The 22,230-nt window shown below is 44.8% G+C and overlaps 2 protein-coding genes across 3 annotated transcripts in view; both read right to left on the bottom strand.

Annotated features, from left to right (window-relative positions):
* cmasa (cytidine monophosphate N-acetylneuraminic acid synthetase a) overlaps nt 1-11,531 on the bottom strand; it is a 38,560-nt gene extending 27,029 nt beyond the window's left edge. For both annotated transcript variants that reach the window (XM_060843243.1, XM_060843244.1), the window contains exons 1-2: nt 11,040-11,531; nt 738-880 (exon numbers count right to left, since the gene is read on the bottom strand). In XM_060843243.1, coding sequence (XP_060699226.1) covers nt 738-880; nt 11,040-11,254 — 358 coding nt within the window. In that variant the 5' untranslated portion in view covers nt 11,255-11,531. The remainder of the gene's footprint in view (nt 1-737; nt 881-11,039) is intronic.
* Nucleotides 11,532-17,726: 6,195 nt separating this feature from the next.
* Nucleotides 17,727-22,230, bottom strand: part of LOC132826822 (branched-chain-amino-acid aminotransferase, cytosolic-like) — a 75,180-nt gene continuing 70,676 nt past the window's right edge. Inside the window, exon 4 of the mRNA XM_060843071.1 lies at nt 17,727-17,783. Within this exon, the coding sequence (XP_060699054.1) occupies nt 17,727-17,783 (57 nt within the window). The remainder of the gene's footprint in view (nt 17,784-22,230) is intronic.

Raw genomic sequence — 22,230 nt, 5'->3', positions numbered from 1 at the left:
ATTCACAATGATGGACACAAATACCAACAGTATGCTTCATCCAAAACTCAAGTCCTGAGATTTTCAGATAAAGAATACAGAGATGGTAGTTTTTCCTGTTAGGCCAGTTAAAGATTGGTCAATCTGCCAGGTATCTGTCCTATTCCCTTTCAACTTTATCATAGAGTCATTCAGATGTACAGCACAGAAATAGACCCTTCAGTCCAACTCATCCATGCTGACCAGATATCCTAAAGTAATCTAGTCCCATTTGCCAGCACTTGGCCCATATCTCCCTAAACCCTTCCTATTCATATATCCATCTAAATGCCTTTTCAATCATTCTTTCTAGTTGTAGAGAAAGAGTTACCCACTTGTCAGGACTACCATTAAGAGTCAATTGGGAATCTAGAAAATCTTTCTGCAGTGGACAGTGGTTAGAAGGTGTAACTAGCCAGCCATCGAAATGCGCATTTATTACTAAGTCAGATTGTCCCATGATAGAGAAAGGAACAGATAATTACGATGATAGGATTCATTGGAGAGAGATAGGAAGAGGTTCAAGTGCAGGTTAACTACTGGCATGGACCAATTAGATCAAATAGATTGCAAAGCATTTGGAAGAGGTTTCATTACATCACACTGGCTTCAGTTCCAATGTAAGGCAGGTACCAAAACTCACCATCTGTCTGACGTTAGAGTCACTGCATGATCACCTGTAATTAACCTTTAGTTGGGGATATTGTGAACTATCATACCTTTGTGGCTTTCCAAGAATTCCAAAATGGTATCCAATGAGCTTGTCGTATCTTTTGATACTTCTGCGCTTCTACGGTGCACCTGTGCTCCAAATTTCCTGGCTACTGCTGCAATGTCATCATGGTCAGTTGATACCCATACACTATTTTAAAAAAAATCAACAAAACAGTTGCTTCTTTATGAAATTCTCATTATGGACCACGGTGTTGCAATGTTAGTTATATTTTAAGTACACTATTTAAGCTCGGACATGCATTCAATGTCCTTTGTAGTACACAATACAGAAATTTACATTTTTTGTTTCCCATTATACTATAGAGCGAAGTATTGAAGCAAAGTACTTATGCACTGGGAGTCCGAAACAGGAACTTCCCATTGGTAAAGTTATATGGGTTCACTCATTTGTTTCAACATAGCAAGAGTGACAAAAAGCAGAATGTTTTTGAAAAAAATAGCTGCGTGTCCTTTACAGCATGATAGAATAGGTAGTGCTAGCTATCAAGTAAACTTTCAAACAAAGTGAACGTATCCAAACTATTTTCCACTGAACTGAACTATCATGGTTTAGAAATGTTACCTCACCTGAATACAATCCACTCCTTTTGCCTTCAAGCTCTACTTACAGTCCTAAATATTTAATACACCAGGACACTAGTCCAGCCCGGTTTAAGATCACCCATCCTAACGGAAGAGCTCCCAGACTGCTCTTTCAGCTACACATTCAACACTCTGGCTTAGTTGATCTTTTATCAATTAGTGCACTCTCAAGTAATAAACCAGCAATTACCTCACCAGGTTCTATTTGATCATTTGGATCTGAGCATCGCAAAAGAAAACAAACACTCATTAGAACTTTATTTTTAAATTCTGCTCCTTACTACACGGACACTAAAAATGGATTCCACCCTATCTAAGTTCTTCCCTAGATGTGAGAGAATAATCTTTAATCCCAACAGCTGCCAGAGCACAGAGCCTATGCTCTGTGGGGGAAATCGCAAACAGTATCTGTTTGATTGTGCTTTTCCACTTTCCTTTTCAGGTAATACTTTCCTATGCCATTTGCTCAGTTTGGCTCCTCTTACTTTTGTCTTCATTCTTATCACATGTCCAAATAAAAGATGCTTACTGGCTAAGATTAAAAGTTGAATTAATCCTCAGTGCTGCCAAACTTGCAGTCAAATCCTCTCATCCCAATCCATTGACCTAATCCAAATGACTACATAACCCAAGGAACTACAACTGTTCCATGAGCAAAGCATCCAGATAACATTCCCTCTCCCTGATGCATCCCATTGTCTGAAGCGCAGACTCCAGTGCAATTCCAAACTGAGGTTCCTCAAGCTGCAGACATACTGCAGGTGAGGCAGAATCTGTAGACAGAAAAAGGTTTCACCACTGACTTAAATATTTACTCCCTCCACCAAGTTGCAGTAGCGCATGTGCTTTAAGATGCAACAACTCACAGATTCCTTTAACAAGGAGAGGTGATGGCCTCGTGTTGTTATTGCTAGACCATTAGTACAGAGACCCAGGTAATGTTCGGAGGATTGCACCAGTTGGTTGAATTTAAATCCAATAAAAATAAATTCGGAGTCTAATGATGGCCATGGAACCATTGTTGGAAAAGCCCATCTAGTTCACTGAAGTCTTTTAGGGAAGGAAATGGTCATCCTTCCCCAGTTTGGCCTACATGTGACTCCAGACCCACAGCAATGCGCAGTTACGGATGGGCACTAATTGCCAGCCTACCCAGCAATGCCCACAACCTGTGAATGATTTTTGTTGCTGTTGTTAAATTCAATCAAAAGCCACAATTTCTTTAGCTTGGACAAGGGTAGCATATACAGAGGAACACCATAAGTGTATGATCTGCTCGAACCCACTTGCACTCTTTCTCTAATATAGCTCAATTAAAATCCAGGTGCTACCCATTGTGATTGACAACATTTCTTAGCTCAAGGTTGAGATGATAAGAGCATAAACATTTGAACTAACTGCAGAAAGGCATTACCAAGCCAACCTTAATTAACATGTGCCCAGTACACTGCATGTGGCCAGGCAGCTCAGAGTCAGTCCCCGAAGTGAGGAAATTCTGAATTCCCCGTTTATATTTCTTTCATTACCCCACTACCACCTTCAAGGATAATTGGTGATAAACAATGATTGCTCATCTTGCCAGTGACTCTCACACACCTTCAAGGGAACTGGAAAGTCAACATTCTATCAGATTAGTAGCATATTGTGAAAGGTGCCTGGTGACTTGAGTATTATTATTATTATTATTATTATTTCAGATTTAACATCTGCAGTGTTTTGCTTTTCAACCGCAGATGTCATTAGATTAGATTACTTAGTGTGGAAAGAGGCCCTTCGGCCCAACAAGTCCACACCGACCCTCTGAAGAGCAACCCACCCAAACCCATTCCCCTACACCTACAGGCAATTTAGCCTGGCCAATTCACCCAACCTGCACACCTTTGAACTGTGGAGAAAACCGGAGCCAACCCACGCAGATACAGGGAGAATGTGCAAACTCCACAACAGACAGTTGCTGAGGTGGGAATTGAACCCGGGTCTCTGGCGCTGTGAGACAGCCGTGCTAACTGCTGGGCCACCATGTTACCCTTGGGCATCATTGCTCAGATCTAACCTGTCTGATCCCTATTGTACTATCCCCATCCAACCTTAACACACTTAAAATAGATTCAATTCACACAATAGTTTTAAATTTTATTAACTGGTTTCACCAGTTTAAATTATTTAAATAAAATATTTATATTTCTCCAAACTTTATGTCATGGTCTTTACAGAGATAATTCAAATCCCTTGATTTATGACCCTTGGGAATCCAAATCACTACCTTCACATCCAGGCTATACTGCCATTTTCATAAAGAGGCGTTTCTCAAACAAACATTCTAAAACTTAACATTTGCATTTACTGAACAGGTAGTTTAGAGAAAGAAAGAGAATGTAACTTTTAATCTTTTCCCAGCAAGGTAATTTCTGAAGAGTCATGGATTCCCAACGCTAACTCTGCTTCTTCTCTCCACAAGTGCTGCCAGACTTGCTGAGTTTCTCCAGCACTTTCATATTTCCAGCATCTGGAGTATTCTGCATGTACATACACGTAAACATGACATTTCTTGCATTTTCTTTCTTCTGTCACTAACAAGCAATAAGCTTCGCACGATCAGGAAGGAGATGACACATCCAGAGTGAGGCATAGCCAGAGTGAATGTCTATTTCCAGGGTTTCAAAACAGTGGTCAAAGCAGATGATAGCCCCAAAGTTTGGGATGAATTCAGAATCAAGTAAAAGAAGACCAAAACAATAATAAAAAAAAGAGGGAGAGTGTAAACTATGAGGAGAACAAACTAGTGAGGAATATAAAACTGACAATAAGAGTTTCTCTTTATTTATTGTAAAGAAAAAGTGAAGTCAAAGTGAAGACCCCTGAGAAAATTAATCTGAGGAAGTAGTTATAGCAGAGGGGTTAAACAGATGTATCGCATCAGAATTTATGGTGGAACATCCCAGTAATACTAAAGAATATGGGGAGAGGAATTAAGTGCCAATACCATCACTACAATAGTAGTATTAGGCAAACTAATGGGGCTGAAGGGTGATAAGTTCCCTGCCCCTGATGGCTTACATCCTAGATCCCTATGGATGTAATGATAGTGGAAAAGTACTGGAGGACTGGGAAATTGTCAAGGTCACACTGCTATTCAAAAAGGGAGGGAGGCAAAAAGCAGGGAATTACAGGCCAATTAGCCTAATATCTATAATTGACAGAGGAACTGACCGGGGATTTGTGGCAGCAGGCGGGACTTAAGGATGGTGTGTCGCCTTCCTGGTGCCAGGGTTAAAGACATCACAAACAGAGTGCAGGAAATCCTCAAGGATGAAGGTGAAGAGCTAGAGGTGGTGGTACACGTCGGCACAAAGGATGTCGGGAAGAAGAGGAGGAACATACTACAGCGGGACTTCGAAGCACTAGGAAGAAGGCTGAAAAGCAGGACGTCCAGGGTGGTTATCTCCGGTTTATTTCCAGTTCCTCGGGCTGGTGAGGCCAGAAACAGGGAGATAATGGACTTGAACGTGTGGCTGGGAAACTGGTGCATGAAGCAAGGATTTAAATTCTTGGATCACTGGGCTATGTTTGTGGTAAGCATAAATCCTACGAGAGAGATGGTTTGCACCTTAATAGGTTAGGGATCTGCATTCTGGCAGGCAGGTTTGCTACTGCAACAACTATATTTAAACTAAAGGGGGGGGGGGGGGAAAAAGGGGGTGGAGGGGACAAACTGGATGTTTAAGAAGGAAATTGAAGGGAAAGTTAGAACAAGGTAAGTCAAGCAAGACAACTATATCAAATGAGGCAGAAAACTCGGAAAGGGATCATGCTGTATGGTTGAGTGAATTAGGAGTTGATGGGAAGGGTGAGAGCAGTAACAAATTAAAAATACTATACATGAATGCATGAAGCATTAGAAATAAGATGGATGAGCTTGAGGCTCTTTTGGAAATTGGCAGATACGATATTGTGGGGATAACTGAGACGTGGCTTTTTCATACATTAGATGAGATTAGATTACTTAGTGTGGAAACAGGCGCTTCGGCCCAACAAGTCCACACCGATCCGCAACCCACCCATACCCCTACGTTTACCCCTTACCTAACACTACGGGTAATTTAGCATGGCCAATTCACCTGACCCGCACATCTTTGGACTGTGGGAGGAAACCAGAGCACCCGGAGGAAACCCACACAGACACGAGGAGAACGTGCAAACTCCACACAGTCAGTCGCCTGAGATGGGAGTTGAACCCGGGTCTCTGGCTCTGAGGTAGCAGTGCTAAACACTGTGCCACCGTGCTACCCACTTCAAGTAGACAGGGTCTGGGAAATGAATATTCAAGGCTACACGTGTTATCGTAAGGACAGACTGGCAGGCAGAGGGGGTGGGGTGGCCATGTTGGTAAGGGATGATATTCAGTCCCTTGCGTTGGGGGGAAGAAACCTAGAATTAGGGGATGTAGAGTCAGTGTGGATAGAGCTGAGAAATTCTAAGGATAAAAAGACCCTCTTGGGAGTTATCTACAGGCCCCCAAACAGTAGTCTGGATGTTGGATGTAAGTTGAATCAGGAGCTGAAATTGGCCTGTCGCAAAAATGTTACTACAATTGTTATGGGGGATTTCAACATGCAGGTAGACTGGGAGGATCAGGATGGTATTGGACCTCAAGAAAGACTTTGTGGAGTGCCTCAGAGATGGATTCTTAGAACAACTGGTGCTGGAGCCTACCAGGGAGAAGGCAATTCTGGATCTGGTATTGTGTAACGAACCAGAATTGATCGGGGACCTCGAAGTGAAGGAGCCATTGGGAAGTAGTGACCATAATACATTAAGCTTCAATCTGCAATTTGAGAGGGAGAGGGTACAATCGGAAGCGACAATATTTCTGTTGAATAAAGGGAACTATGGAGCTATGAGGGAGGAGCTGGCCAAAGTTCAATGATGCAATACCTTAGCAGGAATGACAGTGGAGGAACAATGGCAGATATTTCTGCGTATAATGCAGAAGATGCAGGATCAGTTCATTCCTAAAAGGAAGAAAGATCCCAGGAGGAGGCATGGGTGGCCATGGCTGACGAGGGAAGTTAAAAAAAGAGAGAAAGTATAGCATAGCAAAGATAAGTGGGAAAACGGAAGATGGTAAGCTTTTAAAGAACAGAGGATTACTAAGAAGGAAATACGCAGAGAAAAAATGAGGTACGAAGGTAAACTGGCCAATAACAAAGGAGGATAGTAAAAGCTTTTTTTACGTATTTGAAAGGCAAAAAAAGTGGTTAAGACTAAAATTGGGCCCTTGAAGACGGAAACAGGGGAATATATTATGGGGAACAAAGAAAATGGCAGAAGAAATGAATTGGTACTTCAGATCTGTGTTCACTGGGAAAGGCAAGCAATCTCCCTGAGGTAACAGTGGCTGAAGGACCTGAACTGAAGGGAATTTATATTTGCCAGGAATTGGTGTTGGAGAGACTGCTAGGTCTGAAGGCTGGTAAGTCCCAGGGCCTGATGGTCTACTTCCCACGGTACTGAAGGAGGTGGCTTGAGAAATCGTGGATGCGTTGGTGATTATTTTCGAGAGTTTGATACATTCGGGATCAGTTCCTGGGAATTGGAGGGTGGCTAATGTTGTACCACTTTTAAAGAAAGGTGGGAGGGAGAAAACAGGAAATTATAGACCAGTTAGTTTGACTTCAGTGGTGGGAAAGATGCTGGCGTCTATTATAAAGGATGATAGTAGTAATAGGATAGGTCAGAGTCAGCATGGATTTATGAAGGGGAAATCATGCTTGACTAATCTTCTTGAATTTTTTTTGAGAATGTAACTCTGAAGATGGACAAGGGAGATCCAGTAGATGTTGTGTACTTGGACTTTCAGAAAGCTTTTGATAAAGTCCCACATAGGAGGTTAGTGAGCAAAATTAGGGTGCATGGTATTGGGGGCAAAGTACTAACTTGGATTGAAAGTTGGTTGGCTGATAGGAAACAAAGAGTAGTGATAAATGGCTCCATTTCTGAATGGCAGGCAGTGACCAGTGGGGTACCGCAGGGATCAGTACTGGGACCGCAGCTTTTTACAATATGTTAATAATATGATGGTATTAGCAATAACATTAGCAAATTTGCTGATGATACTAAGCTGGGTGGCAGGGTGAAATGTGAGGAGGATGTTAGGAGATTACAGGGTGACCTGGACAAGTTAGGCGAGTGGTCAGATAAATGGCAGATGCAGTTTAATGTGGATAAATGTATGGTTATCCGCTTTGGTGGCAAGAACAGGAAGGCAGATTACTACCTCAATGGAATCAATTTAGGCAAAGGGGCAGTACAAAGAGATCTGGGTATTCTTGTACACCAGTCAATGAAGGTAAGCATACAGGTACAGCAGGTAGTGAAGAAGGCTAATAGCATGCTGGCCTTCATAACAAGAGGGATTGAGTATAGAAGCAAAGAGGTTCTTCTGCAGCTGTACAGGGCCCTGGTGAGAGCACACCTGGAGCACTGTATGCAGTTCTAGTCTCCAAATTTGAGGAAAGACATTCTGGCTATTGAGGGAGTGCAGCATAGGTTCATGAGGTCAATTCCTGGAATGGCGGGACTACCTTACACTGAAAGACTGGAGCGACTGGGCTTGTATACCTTGAGTTTAGAAGACCGAGAGGGGATCTGATTGAGACATAAGATTATTAAAGGATTGGACACTCTGGAGGCAGGAAACATGTTTCCGCTGATGGGTGAGTGCCGAACCAGAGGACACAGCTTAAAAATACGGGGTAGACCATTTAGGACAGAGATGAGGAGAAACTTCTTCACCCAGAGAGTGGTGGCTGTGTGGAATGCTCTGCCCCAGAGGGCAGTGGAGGCCCAGTCTCTGGATTCATTTAAGAAAGAGTTGGATAGAGCTCTCAAGGATAGTGGAATCAAGGGTTATGGAAATAAGGCAGGAACAGAAGACTGATTAAGGATGATCAGCCATGATCATATTGAATGGTGGTGCAGGGCAGAATGACCTACTCCTGCACCTATTGTCTAGTGAAGGAAGCAAAAGATACTGTAGCCAGATTTGTAGACCACACAAAAATAGGTGGAAAGGCAGGTTGAGAGAGGGATGTACAAACAGGTTACACTGATATTGATAGGTTAAATAAGTGGGCAAAAGTTGGCAAATGGAGTACAATGTGGAAAAAATGTTCAACCTTTCATTTTGGATGGGCGAACGTAAGAGCAGAATATTATTTAAATCAAGGAAAACTGCAGAAAGCTGAAACACAAAGGGGCTTCAGGCAAGAAACACAGAAAATAAGCACACAGGTACTGCAGGTAATCAAGGCAGCTAATGGAATGTTGGCCCCTATTTCAAGAAAGTTTAAAGTAGCAGAGTCTTACCACAACTGTAAAGGTGATAACAAGACCACATAGGGATTCTGTGATTCTACAGAGTGTGGAAACAGGCCATTTGGCCCAACAAGTCCTGAAGAAAGACTTAAGCCCAAAACGTCGATTCTCCTGCTCCTCGGATGCTGCCTGGCCTGTTGTATTTTTCCAGCACCACGTTTTTCAACTCTGGTCTCCAGTATCTGCAATCCTCAGTTTCTCCAACAAGTAGTCACCAACTCTCTGAACAGCAACCACCCAGACCCATTTGCCTACCACTCTACATTTACCCCTAACTGCTGCACCTCACCAACACATCCCTGAACACTATGGGTAATTTAGCATGGCCAATTCACCTAACCTGCACATCTTTGGATTGTGGGAGGAAACCGGAGCACCGGGAGGAAAGCCACACAGACATGAGGAGAATGTGCAAACTCCACACAGAGTCACCAGAGGGTGGAATCGAACCTGGTTCCATGGCATTGTGAGGCAACAGTGCTAACCACTGAGCCACCGAGATGAAGTTGGTAAATTGATACAGAGTTAGTAAAGACACTATGGGTAAAATGATCTCCTTCTCCTCTATCAATTCTATAGAAATCTCAACTCCAGGGCCACTCCCTATTCTGTTAATCATCCTTTTATGTGGCACTTGGACAAACACTTCATTAAAATCCACACAGACAACTTTCACTGAATTCCCTTCAGCAAACCCCTCTGCTGGTTCAATCAACACAAAATCAGTTGGATTTGTTGACTACGATGTGTCTTTTACAAAGTTGTGCCTGCTTTCTTTCATTATTCATTTTGACAGTGGATTATTTATAAAACCTTAAACATCTGAAGCACTGCACGCAGTTTTCATCCTCTTAAGAAAAGATCATTTCATTGGAAACAGTACTGAGAAGGTTCACTAGGAAGATCCCTGGTATGGAGGGATTGTCTTCAGAGCAAAGAGTAAACTCTACTCTTTGGAATTTAGAAGAATGAGAGGTGATCTCATTGAAACTTATGCAGGATTCTTCAGGGGCTTGCCAGGATACATGCTGAGAGCATGTTTCCCCTCATGGGACAGTCTAGGACCAGACAACAGTGTCTCAGAATTAAGGAGAGCCAATTTAAGATTGAGATGAAGAGGAATTTCTTATGTCAGTGCTATAAATTTCTGGAGCTCCTTGCTACTGAGAGCTGGAGGGCAGAAACCTTGTGTACATTTAAGGTGTAGATTGAATTTCCCCAATGATCAAGATGCTAAGGTTATGGGGATATGGCTGGAAGGTGGATGCAAGGAATGTTGGATCAGCCTCATCCATACTGAGCAGCAAACAAATTTGAGAGATTGAACAGCCTACTTCAGTTCCTACTTATAGTCTAACTACAAAAGGTAACTATAATCTAAAATAATTAGAATTCAAATGACATTTCTCAAAAGAACATGTTAGATAGGGTTTTTTTTCCTGTTGTAAGGTGTATGGCTTTTCTATTTACTAGATTGTAACTGAAAAATTATTAAAGTGACACATCATCAAATAGATCAGCTTTCAACAGGTGAGTCACAGCAGGTGCAAAAGCAAGTCAAATAACAGCTGCAATGAACACACCCACAGGTCAGAGGAAAAGTGAAGGGGAATTACTTTGGCTGCCTAAGTCTCAAACTCCAGTGGCCTCCCATTTCCAACCCTACCCTGATCAACCATATTTACATCAGTTATTCATCCTTTAACTTCACTGCTGCAAACACAAACATTTCTCACCACCTCTCTGCACCCCCAGTCTATCTCACACTATACCAGACACCCTTTTTCCCAGGCAGCCCCAAAAATCCTCTCCCCTGAACCCAGGCAATACCCCTTTAGACAACACCTGCAACACACTGCTCCAGCCCCTCAGACACCCAACCCAATCAACACCTCCCCCACCTCTAAACTCCAAACACTCATCCCATGCCCTAAACCTATTTACTGTCACCAGACATCTACTTACCCTCACAAACACCAATCCACCACACCCTACCCATACAGACACCTAAGTGTGCATCCCCCCAAAAACCAGACAACTGCTCCCTGACCCAAGTCAGACCGATTCACCTTCCGCTCCAACCCAGAGACCCCTTTCTGATGTCTCCTCAAAAATATCCACCCCATGTAACACACCACCCACTCTCAGCCTCAGAGCACTCTACACAGTGGCACACGGCCCACCCTTGCACATAGCCCCCTCCAAATCACTTCGTGTATTCCCCCAGAAAGGTCCTTCCCCTAGTCCACCCCCCCCCCCTTACCCTCCCATCACCCCATTCCTCCCTGTTCCCCCTCAGCCTGGGCTCTCTCCCCGTCCTCTCTTACCTATCAAACTGTTCCGAGTCCAAAGCGGCTCTCAGCACCCAGCCCAACAGCGGTGTCCCTGCCAGTATCTTGATGTTCTTCAGCGGGATCCCCTTGCTGCCTCCTCGGGCCAAGACCAACGCGGCAAAGTGCTGCTTCCTGCGGATCCTCTGGCTTTGCCGGACTCCTGGCGTGGCTCTCTTCGCCTTGAGCCCTTCCGTGTTGACCCGGCCCATTGTAGGACAGCTCCGAGCGTGCCCACCTCGATCGGCTTGGCACAGAGATGCCGGCTTGCAGCTGCTCAGGGGAGACTTGCCTCTCGCGCACAACCAGTCCCTTGGATACAATGTATCACATTCACTTCCGCTTCGAGCTAAATTGTAGCAATTGGTGCCGGAGCCCCGATTTATGAATGGGCCGGGGTCAATGAACCCAGCGAGATACCCGCTCTAAGCACAAGTCATGAATTCGAGGACACATTAGCCGCCGGAATTGCCTCAATATAGTCTCAGCCCCCCCCCCCCACTTGCCCAATCAATGTACTTCCCCCCCGCGAGGCCCGCCCACCAAGTATCCACGCCGCTCTGTCGGAGACGGCCCCAAACCTCATCTCGTCCCACCCCCGGCCCGCCCAATCAGATTCCCCGCCTCTCCCCGGCCCGCCCAATCAGATTCCTCGCCTGTCCCCGGCCCGCCCAATCACATCCCCTGCCTGTCCCCGGCCCGCCCAATCAGATTTCCCGCCTGTCCCCGGCCCGCCCAATCACATCCCCTGCCTGTCCCCGGCCCGCCCAATTAGATTCCCAGCTTTCCCCCGGCCCGCCCAATCAGATTCCCAGCTTTCCCCCGGCCCGCCCAATCAGATTAAAAGCAAATTACTGCGGATGCTGGAATCTGAAACCAAAAGAGAAAATGCTGGAAAGTCTCAGCAGAGCTGGCAGCATCTGTCAGGAGAGAAAAGAGCTGACGTTTCGAGTCTAACTGATCCTTTGTCAAACCCAATCAGATTGCCAGCTTTGCCCCTGGCCCGCCCAATCAGATTCCCAGCCTGCCGCCTGACCGTCCAATTAGAGGCAAAAGTGAGGACTGCCGATTAGAGTGGTGCTGGAAAAGCACAGCAGGTCAGGCAGCATCGGAGGAGCAGGGAAATCGATGTTTCGGGCAAAACCCCTTCATCAGGAATGAGACCCGCCCACACCCCCTTCCCAAACCTATCCACAGCAATCACCCCCTCCTCCAGTGACTCCCCAGGCAAGTTAGCACCTTCCCACCACCCTGAACTCTACCCTCCCTTCACTCTGCCCTCTGAAGGACTGGAGTTTACATCAGAGTGGTGCTGGAAAAGTACAGCAGGTCAGGCAGCATCCGAGGAGCAGGGAAATCGGCGTTTCAGGCAAAAGCCCTTCATCTGGATAGAGAATTTCCAGCATCACTCTGATCTAAATTCTGGTTTCCAGCATCTGCAGCACTTTTGCCAAGCCCCTCTGGGGGACTGACCAAGAATGTACATCCCTACCACGACACTACACCCCAGCAGAAGCTTTCCCACCACTCAGCCCTGCAATATCGAAACAGAGACTACCCCACAACGCCAAAGCAATGGGATAAAGAGATCACCTTCTGTTGGGACCATCCCAACATAGACCACCCAACACTCTGGGATTACCTCAAACAGTGTCCTCTTCTATCTGAACCTGACCCTTAAAGAGACCCTCTCCACAAACCTATCTCACCAGGATTACTCCAAAAGAGACCCTGTCCCCACCCAAGGACTACTCCAACCGAGGTGAAAGTGAAGACTGCAAATGCTGGAGATTAGAGTTGAGAGTGTGGTGCTGGAAAAGCATTCCTTATGAAGGAGCTGTTACCCAAAACATCGATTTTACTGCTGCTTGGATGCTGCCTGACCTGCTGTGCTACTCCAACTGAGGCCTATTCACAGATAGATCCAAGACAGACTCCAATGCCAATAGTGCCACACCATCTGGACTGTACCTGCATCTACCACTTCCTCTGGCAGTTCATTCCACATATGTACCACCTTGTATATGAAAGAGTTGCCCCTCAGGTCACTTTTACATCTTTCCCCTCTCACCTTAAAACTATGTCCTCTAGTTTTGGTCTCCACTACCCTTGGAAAAAGACCTTGGCTCTTCACCCTATCTATGCCCCTCACGAGAGGTAGAGGAATAGGAGCAGATGGTATGGGAAAGTATTTAATTGGGGGAGGTGGAATTACAATGCCATTAGGCAAGGACTGTGGAGCATAAATCAGGAACAGATATTCTCAGGGAAATGCATGACAGAAATGTGTAGGGAGCAGTTGCTGCAAGTGCTGGAAAGGTTTGTCCCACTGAGGCAAGGAAGGGATGGCAGAGTGAAGGAACCCTGGACGACAAGAGATGTGGAAGATCTAGTCAAGAGGAAGAAGGAAGCTTACTGAAGGTTGAGGAAGCGAGGATCAGACAGGGCTCTTGAGGGTTACAAGGTAGCCAGGAAGGAACTGAAGAATGGATTTAGGAAAGCTGGAAGGGGACATGAAAAAGCCTTGGCGGGTAGGATTAAGGAAAACCCCAGGGTGTTCTACACTTTTATGTGAGGAATAAGTGGATGGCCAGAGTGAGGGTAAGGCCGATCAGGGATAGTGGAGGGACCTTGTGCCTGGAGTCCGGAGAGGTAGGGGAGGTCCTGAATGAATACTTTTCTTCAGTATTCACTACTGAGAGGGACTTTGTGAGGACAGCGTGAAATAGACTGATATGCTCGAAGTGGTTAATGTTAAGAAGGAGGATGTACTGGAAATTTTGAAAAACATGAGGATTGATATGTCTCCTGGGCCAGACAGAACATACCCAAGGTTACTACAGGAAGTGAGGGAAGAGATGGCTGCATCTTTGGTGATGATCTTTGCATCCTCACTGTCCACTGGAGTAGCACTAGATGATCAGAGGGTGGAAAATGTTATTCCCTTGTTCAAGAAAGAGAATAGGGATAACCATGGGAATTACACACCAGTCAGTCTTATGCCAGTGGTGGGGAAATTATTGGAGAGGATTCTGAGAGACAGGATTTATGATTATTTGGAAAGCTTTAGTTTGATTAGAGGTAGTCAGCATGACCTTTTGAGGGGCAGGACATGCCTTACAGCCTTATTGAATTCTTTGACGATGTGACAAAACACATTGATGAAGGTAGAGCAGTGGATGTGGTGTATATGTATTTTAGCGAGGCGTTTGATAAGGTTCCCTATGGTAATCTCATTTAGAAAGTAAGGAGTCATGGAATCCAGGGAAATTTAGCTGTCTAGATACAGAATTGGCTGGCCCATGGAAGACAAAGAATGGTAGTAGATGGAAAGTATTCAGCCTACAGCTCGGTGACCAGTGATGTTCTGCAGGGATAGGTTCTGGGACTTCTGCTCTTTGTGATTTTTATAAATGACTTGGATGAGAAAGTGGAAGTGTAGGTTAGTGAGTTTTCTGATTAGACGAAGGTTGGTGGAGTGGTGGATAGTGTGGAGGGCTGTTGTAGGATGCAACAGGACAGTGTCTGAATGCAGAACAGGGCTGATAAGTGGTAGATGGAGTTCAACCTGAAAAAATGTGAAGTGATTCATTTTGGAAGGCCGAATTTGAACGCAGATTGTAAGGTTAAAAAGGCAGGATTCTTGGTAGTGTGGAGGAACCGGGAGAAAGTGAGGACTGCAGATGCTGGAGATCAGAGTCGAGAGTGCGGTGCTCTAAAAGCAAAGTAGGTCAGGCAGCATCTGAGGAGCAGGAGAATCGACGTTTCAGGCATAAGCCCTTCATCAGGAACAGAAGTGTCTTGTCCATGTCCATAGATCCCTCAAAGTTGCCACCCAAGTTGATAGGGTTTGTTAAGAAGGCATATGGTGTGTTGGCTTTCATTAGCAGGAGGATTGAGTTTAAGAGCCACGAGGTTATGCTGCAACTCTATAAAGCCCTGGTTAGACCACACTTGGAATATTGTGTTCAGTTCTGGTTGCCTCATTATAGGAAGGATGTGAAAGCTTTAGAGAGGGTGCAGAGGAGATTTATCAAGATACTGCCTGGACGGGGAGGCATGTCTTATGAAGAAAGATTGACAGATTGGCTTTTCTCATTGGAACGAGGAAGGATGAGAGGTGACTTGATAGAAGTGTAAAGATGATGGGAGGCATAGATAGAGTGGATAGCCAGAGACTTTTTACCAGGAAGGGAATGGCTGTCATGAGGGAGCATAATTTTAAGGTGATTGGAAGAAGGTTTTGGGGAGATGTCAGAGGTAGGTTCTTTATACAGAGAGAGGTGGGTGCATGGAATTTCACTGCCAGCGGTGGTAGGAGAGTTAGATACATTAGGGGCATTTAAGTGACTCTTGGATAATCACATGGATTATAGTAAAATGAAGGGTATGTAGGTTAGTTTGATCTTAAGGTCTTTACTGTGCTGTACAGTTCTATATTCTGTGTTCTATTTTCTATGTTACATTTTCTCTAAATCTTTATGAGGTCACCCCTCAGCCTCCAAAGCTCCAGGGTAAAAAAGCCCCAGCCTCTCCAGCCTTTCCTTATAACCCAAACCCTCCAGTCGCAGCAACACGCAGGTAATTTTTTTAATACCCTTTCTAGTTTGAAAACATCTTCCCTGACACAACCTCAGTTCCCAAAAACAACTATTACCCCCAATTAACAGAAATATAATGCCCACATGGACACTGCGCATTACCTCGTCACAAACATTGCCTGCTCAAATACTAGCGACCCCACAACCATTGCAACTCCCCTTCCAGAAACACAACCTCCAGTAACCAGTACTCCCAAAAAAAATTCCCTCATAGCCTTTACACAAGCAAAAATATTGCCATGCTGTGATCTGATATTTTAAAAAATGCTGAAAATACTCAGCAGTTTAGGAAGCTTTTATTTTGTGTTCTTGCTGTTTTATTTCTCTGAAGGGAACTATTTTATCTCCCCCTGGGGCCACATTCTTTCCACATTCTTTGCGTGGGTTTTACTCTTGTTTGGGTTTTGCATAATGTAGTTCTTTGTTAGTTAACCCCTACCGTCTTCCACCCTTTTTGTTCTTTCTGCTTGTCCACGCCTCAGCTGATTCAAACCTTCTTACATTTCTTTTCTGCAGTTCTGCTGACAGGTCACTAGCCAGCAATGTAAACTCTGTTTCTCTACATGGATGCTGTCTGAACTTCTGCGTAATTTCAAGCTCAGAGAGCAACAAGTGCTGGAGATCACAATGGATCAGGCAGCATCCATGGTTCTAGCTCCTACCCAAAATCCACAAACCTGACTGAATTGTCTCTGCCTGCCGTTGCCCCACTGAACTCATCTCCATTTACCTCAACTCCATCCTGTTCCCCCTTGGCCCAGGAACTCCCCACATATGTTCAAGGCACCACCCACGCTCTCCATTTCCTCCATGACTTTCAATTCTCCGGCCCCCAAAACCTCATTTTCACCATGGACATCCAGCCCCTCTACACCTGTATCCCCCATGACGAAGGCCAAAAAACCCCTCTGTTTCTTCCTGATCCGCCAATCCAAGAAATCCCCCTCCATTGACACTCTCACTTGATTGGTGGAATCGGTCCTCACCCTAAACCACTTACTTCTTCAAATTCTCCCACTTCCCGCAAACCAGAGCGATGGCTACTGGTACCTGCATGGATCTCAGCAATGCCTGCTCCTTCGCAGTTTACGTGGAACAGTTCCTCTTACACAGCTACACTGGCACCATCCTCCACCTTTTCCTCCGCTACATCGATGACTGTATCGGCAATGCCTTGTGCTCCCACTAGAAACTTGAACAGTTCATCCACCACACCAACACCTTCCACTCTGATCTCAAATTCACCTAGATCACCTCCGACACCTCCCTTCCCTTCCTGGACCTCGCCGTCTCCATCTCCAGAGACCGACTCAACACTGACATCCATTTCAAACACACTAACTCCCACAAGTACCTCAATTCCACCTCGCCCACACACCTGTAAAAATGTGATCCCTTACTCCCAATTCCTCCACCTTTGCCATATCTGTTCTCAGGATGAGCCATTTCACTCCAGGACATCCCAGATGTCCTCCTACTTCAAGGACTGTAGTTTCCCCTCCCCTGTGATCAACAATCCCTCAACCGTATCTCCTCCAATTCCCGCACCTCTGCCCTCAAACTCCAACCCTAACCACAACAAGGGTACAATCCCCCGATCCTCATATTCCACCTCACTAATCACCAAATCCAGTGCATCATCTTCCCCATTTTTGCCACTGACAGTCAGACTCCACCACCAAAAATATATTTCCCTCCCTACAGGTTCCATAGGGATTGTTCCCTCCGTGACTCCTTCATTAGGTCCAGGCTCCCCACCAAGCCCCTCTCCATACCTGGTACGTTCCCCTGCTGCTGCAACACATGCAAACCCTGTGCCCACACCTCCCCCATCACCTCCATCCAAGGCCCCAAAGGATCATTCCAAATCCAGCGGAAATTTACTTGCACATCCTCAAACCTCATTTACTGCTCTTGTTGTGGTCTCCTCTACATCAGAGAGACGGAGCGCAAATTCATGGAACGGTTCAGGGAACATCTTTGGTCCGTACGCACCAACCAACCTCCCCTTCCGGTGGCCCTCCATTTCAACTCCCTCTCCCAGTCCCATGATGACATGCCCATTCTGGGCCTCCTCCACTGCCTAAACAAGGCCGCCAGCAAACTGGAGGAGGAACACCTCATCTTTCACCTCGGGAGCCTACGACGACACGATTTCAACATTGAAGTCAACAGTTTCACCCCATCCCAGATTCAACCCTCTGACTTGGCACCACCCTCTTGAACTGTCCTACCAGTTCATCTTCCTTCCCACCTACCACTCCAACATTCCCACCGACCTCCCACCTGCATCCACCTATTGCCATTCCAACTATCTCACCCCCAGCCCCACCCCTCCCAACTTTATTTCTCAGCCCCCTTCCTGCTCCCCAGTCCTGACGAAGGGTCCTGCCCAAAACATTGACTGTCCTACTCCTCGGATGCTGCCTGACCTGCTGTGCTTTTTCCAGCGCCACACTTTATCGACTTAGCATCCATGGTAAGAAATCAAGCTAATATTTCAATTCTAGGTGACTTTTAATCAGAGCTGAAGTGAAGTGTGGAGGAGATAGCATGTATGCAATAAATGGAGGCGGAGTGTCTGGAGTTATGGAGAAGAAAGGATGTTGATAGTTCAGATTAAGTGACTAATTTCAGCACACTTGATTTTTAATCACTCAAAGCTGTTGTCCCCCTGCAGCTGCTATCCCTCTCCAGCTTCTGCACCCTCAAAAGCACCATCGCTCTCCAGCTACTGCCCTATTAGAGCCACTGACCCTACAATGTTCACCCCATCACTGCTACTTATTACTTCCCCAATCCATTGCCTAATGATCACTTCCCCTGCTGATGCTGCATCCCATTCCTGCACTTCCCTCCCTCTGAGATTTGATCGGCCATGCCACTTTAAATTTATCTGCTACAGCCTCATTCATCAATGAAATTTGAAATGTCAATAACTACAGTTAAAATCAATAGCCTCTGTTTAACCTTTGATCCAATAGGATGAAGAGGTGCACCTGTAGTATGAAGTAAAATGGTTCCAGGATACCCTGGTTAACAATTTGGTACTTTTGCAAGGTGGTACCACACTTGACTAGATTTGAATGCTCTTCATTGTTTAGCTCCAGTGATCTGGACAGCAGGTGCATCAGTACTCTTTTTTGTCATCAGTGGGGAAATGCTGGAACTTTTCAATTTATAGCACCACCAGGGTCTCTTGTCGTGCTATAGTTATGTCCTTATCTCTAAGGACAGAAGGCCAAGGTTCAAGTCCCACCTGTGTGTCATAACATGTTTAACAGGCTGACTGAACAGGCACTGCAAATGGACTTTCACCATATGACTGCACCCTTTAAAGAAAGTAGTTCCCCAGCCCCGCAAGAGCAGTTAGGAATCTGCAGGAAACACAGCCCTTACCAGCACTGTCCACATCCCTAAAAATAAATCTCCAAAGGTATGTCTTGCATGTCAAACTACCATCCCGCTGGAAATGACCTGGATTTTCCAGGACTTTAATCTGGATAAATTGGGAGCAATTGAGAGAGAAAATCACAGGAGCTTCTATAGAAAATTCTTTTTTTATTTTCTTATGGTATTTTCAATTACCCATTATATTAGTAATGGTGATATGCAGAAGGCTGTTGAGTGGGCGTTGTGATGTTTGATAACATTTTCTTCATCCTTCTGACAAACCTACAGAACACTATCAGACAATTGGTTTACTGTCACAGTTTTGAAGGTGTTGCCTCAAAGTTAACTGTGATTTTAGCTTTGCAGTCAATGTTATATAACCCAGTGGTGAAAACATTGGGAAATGCTACTTTATTTCACACATTTGCTTTGGAGGCCACTGAAGAAACTGGGCCATTCTGACTAACACACATATACAATTACAGATGAAGTTAACAAATAATACGTCTAAAATGTCAATCATGGTCAGTTTCTATTGTTCGATGTAGGCCTGGAATTTCGAAATCAAGCATTTGGCTTGTCTACTGAAAGCTTGCCAGATTGTATCAGCAGTTGTGATGGTTTTCATAGTTAATTTGCTGGGGTTTCTTTTCACAAGTAACAATGTAAGGGAGACTTGCTTCTCTTTCATGGTAACAGATATGGCCCTTTTACACTCTGCTTGATGACAGCAGAAAGAATGGGCTTTGCTGATCAACCTGGTATAAACAATTTTTCTGAAGATGTGTCTGTCATGATATCTCTGCTTTTTTGGCAAGTTGGCCTGACTTTTCAATGTTCTTGTCTGCCAACAAAAATGGCCGCTGTGTGAAAGCTAACAAAATGCTGATTCACATAAGAAGCATATTATTAAGATTCAGAAGGATTCCGAAGAGATTTTCCAGGAAGGTTTGAATAATAAAGAAAAACTGGATAGGCTGAAATTTCTTTCACAGGAGCATAGGATGTTGAGAGGTGATCTGATAGAAGGTTATTAAAAAGTGAGGAGTTTAGACAGAGTTAATCGTAGTTGTCTCTTCCCTTGGATGGGGGATTTCAAGAGTAGAGGGTACACTTTTAAGGCGAGAGAAGAGAGATTTAAAAAAGACATGCGGGCAAATGTTTTATACACAGTGTGGTTCACGTGTGGAATGAACAGCCTGAGAAAGTGGTGGATGTGGGAACAATTGCATTGTCTAAAAGATATTTGATTAGGTACATGAATAGGAAAAGTTTGGAGAGATATAGGCCAGGAACAGGCAAGTGGGCCTAGTTTAGTTTGGGATTATGTTCAGCATTGACTGGTTGGACAAAAAGGTCTATTCCCGTGCTGTGTGACGCTATGACTATGGATGATTTTAGCCTCACTAATTTTTCGAAAGCTCAATTTGGGTCATTTTTACACTCAACAGGAACATATAATTAACTTCAAAGTAAGGAACAGCAAGCATTTTCTGTGTCGATAGTGTTATGCATAGATCTGTGCTAAACTGCATGGGTAGTAAGAAGAATGTTTTGATTGTTATGTCCCTCAATAATTGTGTTACAAAGGTTGAGAAAGGCCTTTTTCAAAATGTACTCTGAGTTTCACCTGATCTTATCCTTGTAGAAAACTTGAATCATTTCCAAAGAGACAGACATTTCCACAGATTAGAATGATACATTTGAAATTCAATGAGCATTCCACAATTGGAAATAAGGTTCAGTGACTTGATATTGCTGCTTCAAATTAAAGATGTTGGTCAATGGAGGGCTGTAAGGTATGAAAGGTTTGGACCTCTTTGACCATTGCAGGTGATAAAAAGGCTTCTGATTATTCAATGGATTGACCACATCTTTGCAATGGTAATGTCTACTGACACCACAAACATGGGGCAAGCGCACATCCCTGCTTACTTGAGAACATGTACAGTTCCAGACCTTGTGATGTGTGCATATGTCGTTTGCTGACTTTGATTTGATTTGATTTATTGTTATCATATGCACTTAAGTCCAGTAAAAAGTTTTGTTTTGCCTGCAGTACTGGCAGATCATAACAGATAAAGAACATAGGGTGATTGAACAGTCCGGAGAATTCCAAGTTGCGGCTGCAGAAAGGGCAAAATCAATATTAGATTTGAAAATTGAGAGGGCCATTCAGAAATCTAATATCTGCTGGAAAGAGGCTGTCTTTGAACCTATTGGTACATGTGTTTAAGCTTTTGTATCTTCTGCCAGATGGGAGAGGTTGGAAGAGATTATAACCAGAGTGGGAGGAGTCTTTGATGATGTTGGCTGTGTTTCCGTGGCAACGGAAAGAAAAGATGGAGTCAATGGATGGAAGGTTGGCTTGCATGATGGTCTGGGTTGTGTTCACAACTCTCTGTAGTTTCTTACAGTCCTTTGCAGAGCAGTTGCTGTTCCAAGCCATGATACATCCAGATTGAATGCTTTCTATGTTGCATCTATAAAAATCAGTGAGACTCCTTATGGAGATGCCAAATTTCTTTAGCTTCCTGAGGAAGAAGTGGCATTGTTGCCCCTTCATTACTGTTGCATCTATTCGGGTGGTCCAGAACACTTTATTGGTGATCGTTGCTCCTTGGAACCTGATGCTCTCGACTATCTCCACCTCAGCTCCATTGATGTAGATAGGGGTGTGTCCTTCTCCTGGCTTCCAGCATTCGATGATCAGCTCTTTAATTTTGCTGACATTGAGGGAGAGATTGTTATCTTTACATCACATCACCAAGCACTCTGTACCCTTCCTGTGTTCTGTCTTGTGTCATTATTTGAGATCTGGCCTGACAACAGTGTTTTTTTTTAGATTAGACTTACAGTGTGGAAACAGGCCCTTCGGCCCAACAAGTCCACACCGACCTGCCGAAGCGCAACCCATCCATACCCCTACATTTACCCCTTACCTAACACTACGGGCAATTTAGCATGGCCAATTCACCTGACCCGCACATCTTTGTGACTGTGGGAGGAAACCGGAGCACCCGGAGGAAACCCACGCAGACACGGGGAGAACGTGCAAACTCCACACAGTCAGTCGCCTGAGTCGGGAATTGAACCCGGGTCTCAGGCGCTGTGAGGCAGCAGTGCTAACCACTGTGCCACCGTGCCGCCCACAAGTTGTCGTAAGCAAACTGGTAGGTGAGGTTTGTACAAAA

This window comes from Hemiscyllium ocellatum, chromosome 23 (assembly GCF_020745735.1).
Source record: "Hemiscyllium ocellatum isolate sHemOce1 chromosome 23, sHemOce1.pat.X.cur, whole genome shotgun sequence".
NCBI lineage: Eukaryota > Metazoa > Chordata > Chondrichthyes > Orectolobiformes > Hemiscylliidae > Hemiscyllium > Hemiscyllium ocellatum.
The sequence above is the reverse complement of the archived record's forward strand: the minus strand, read 5'-3'. Positions and strand labels throughout refer to the sequence as shown.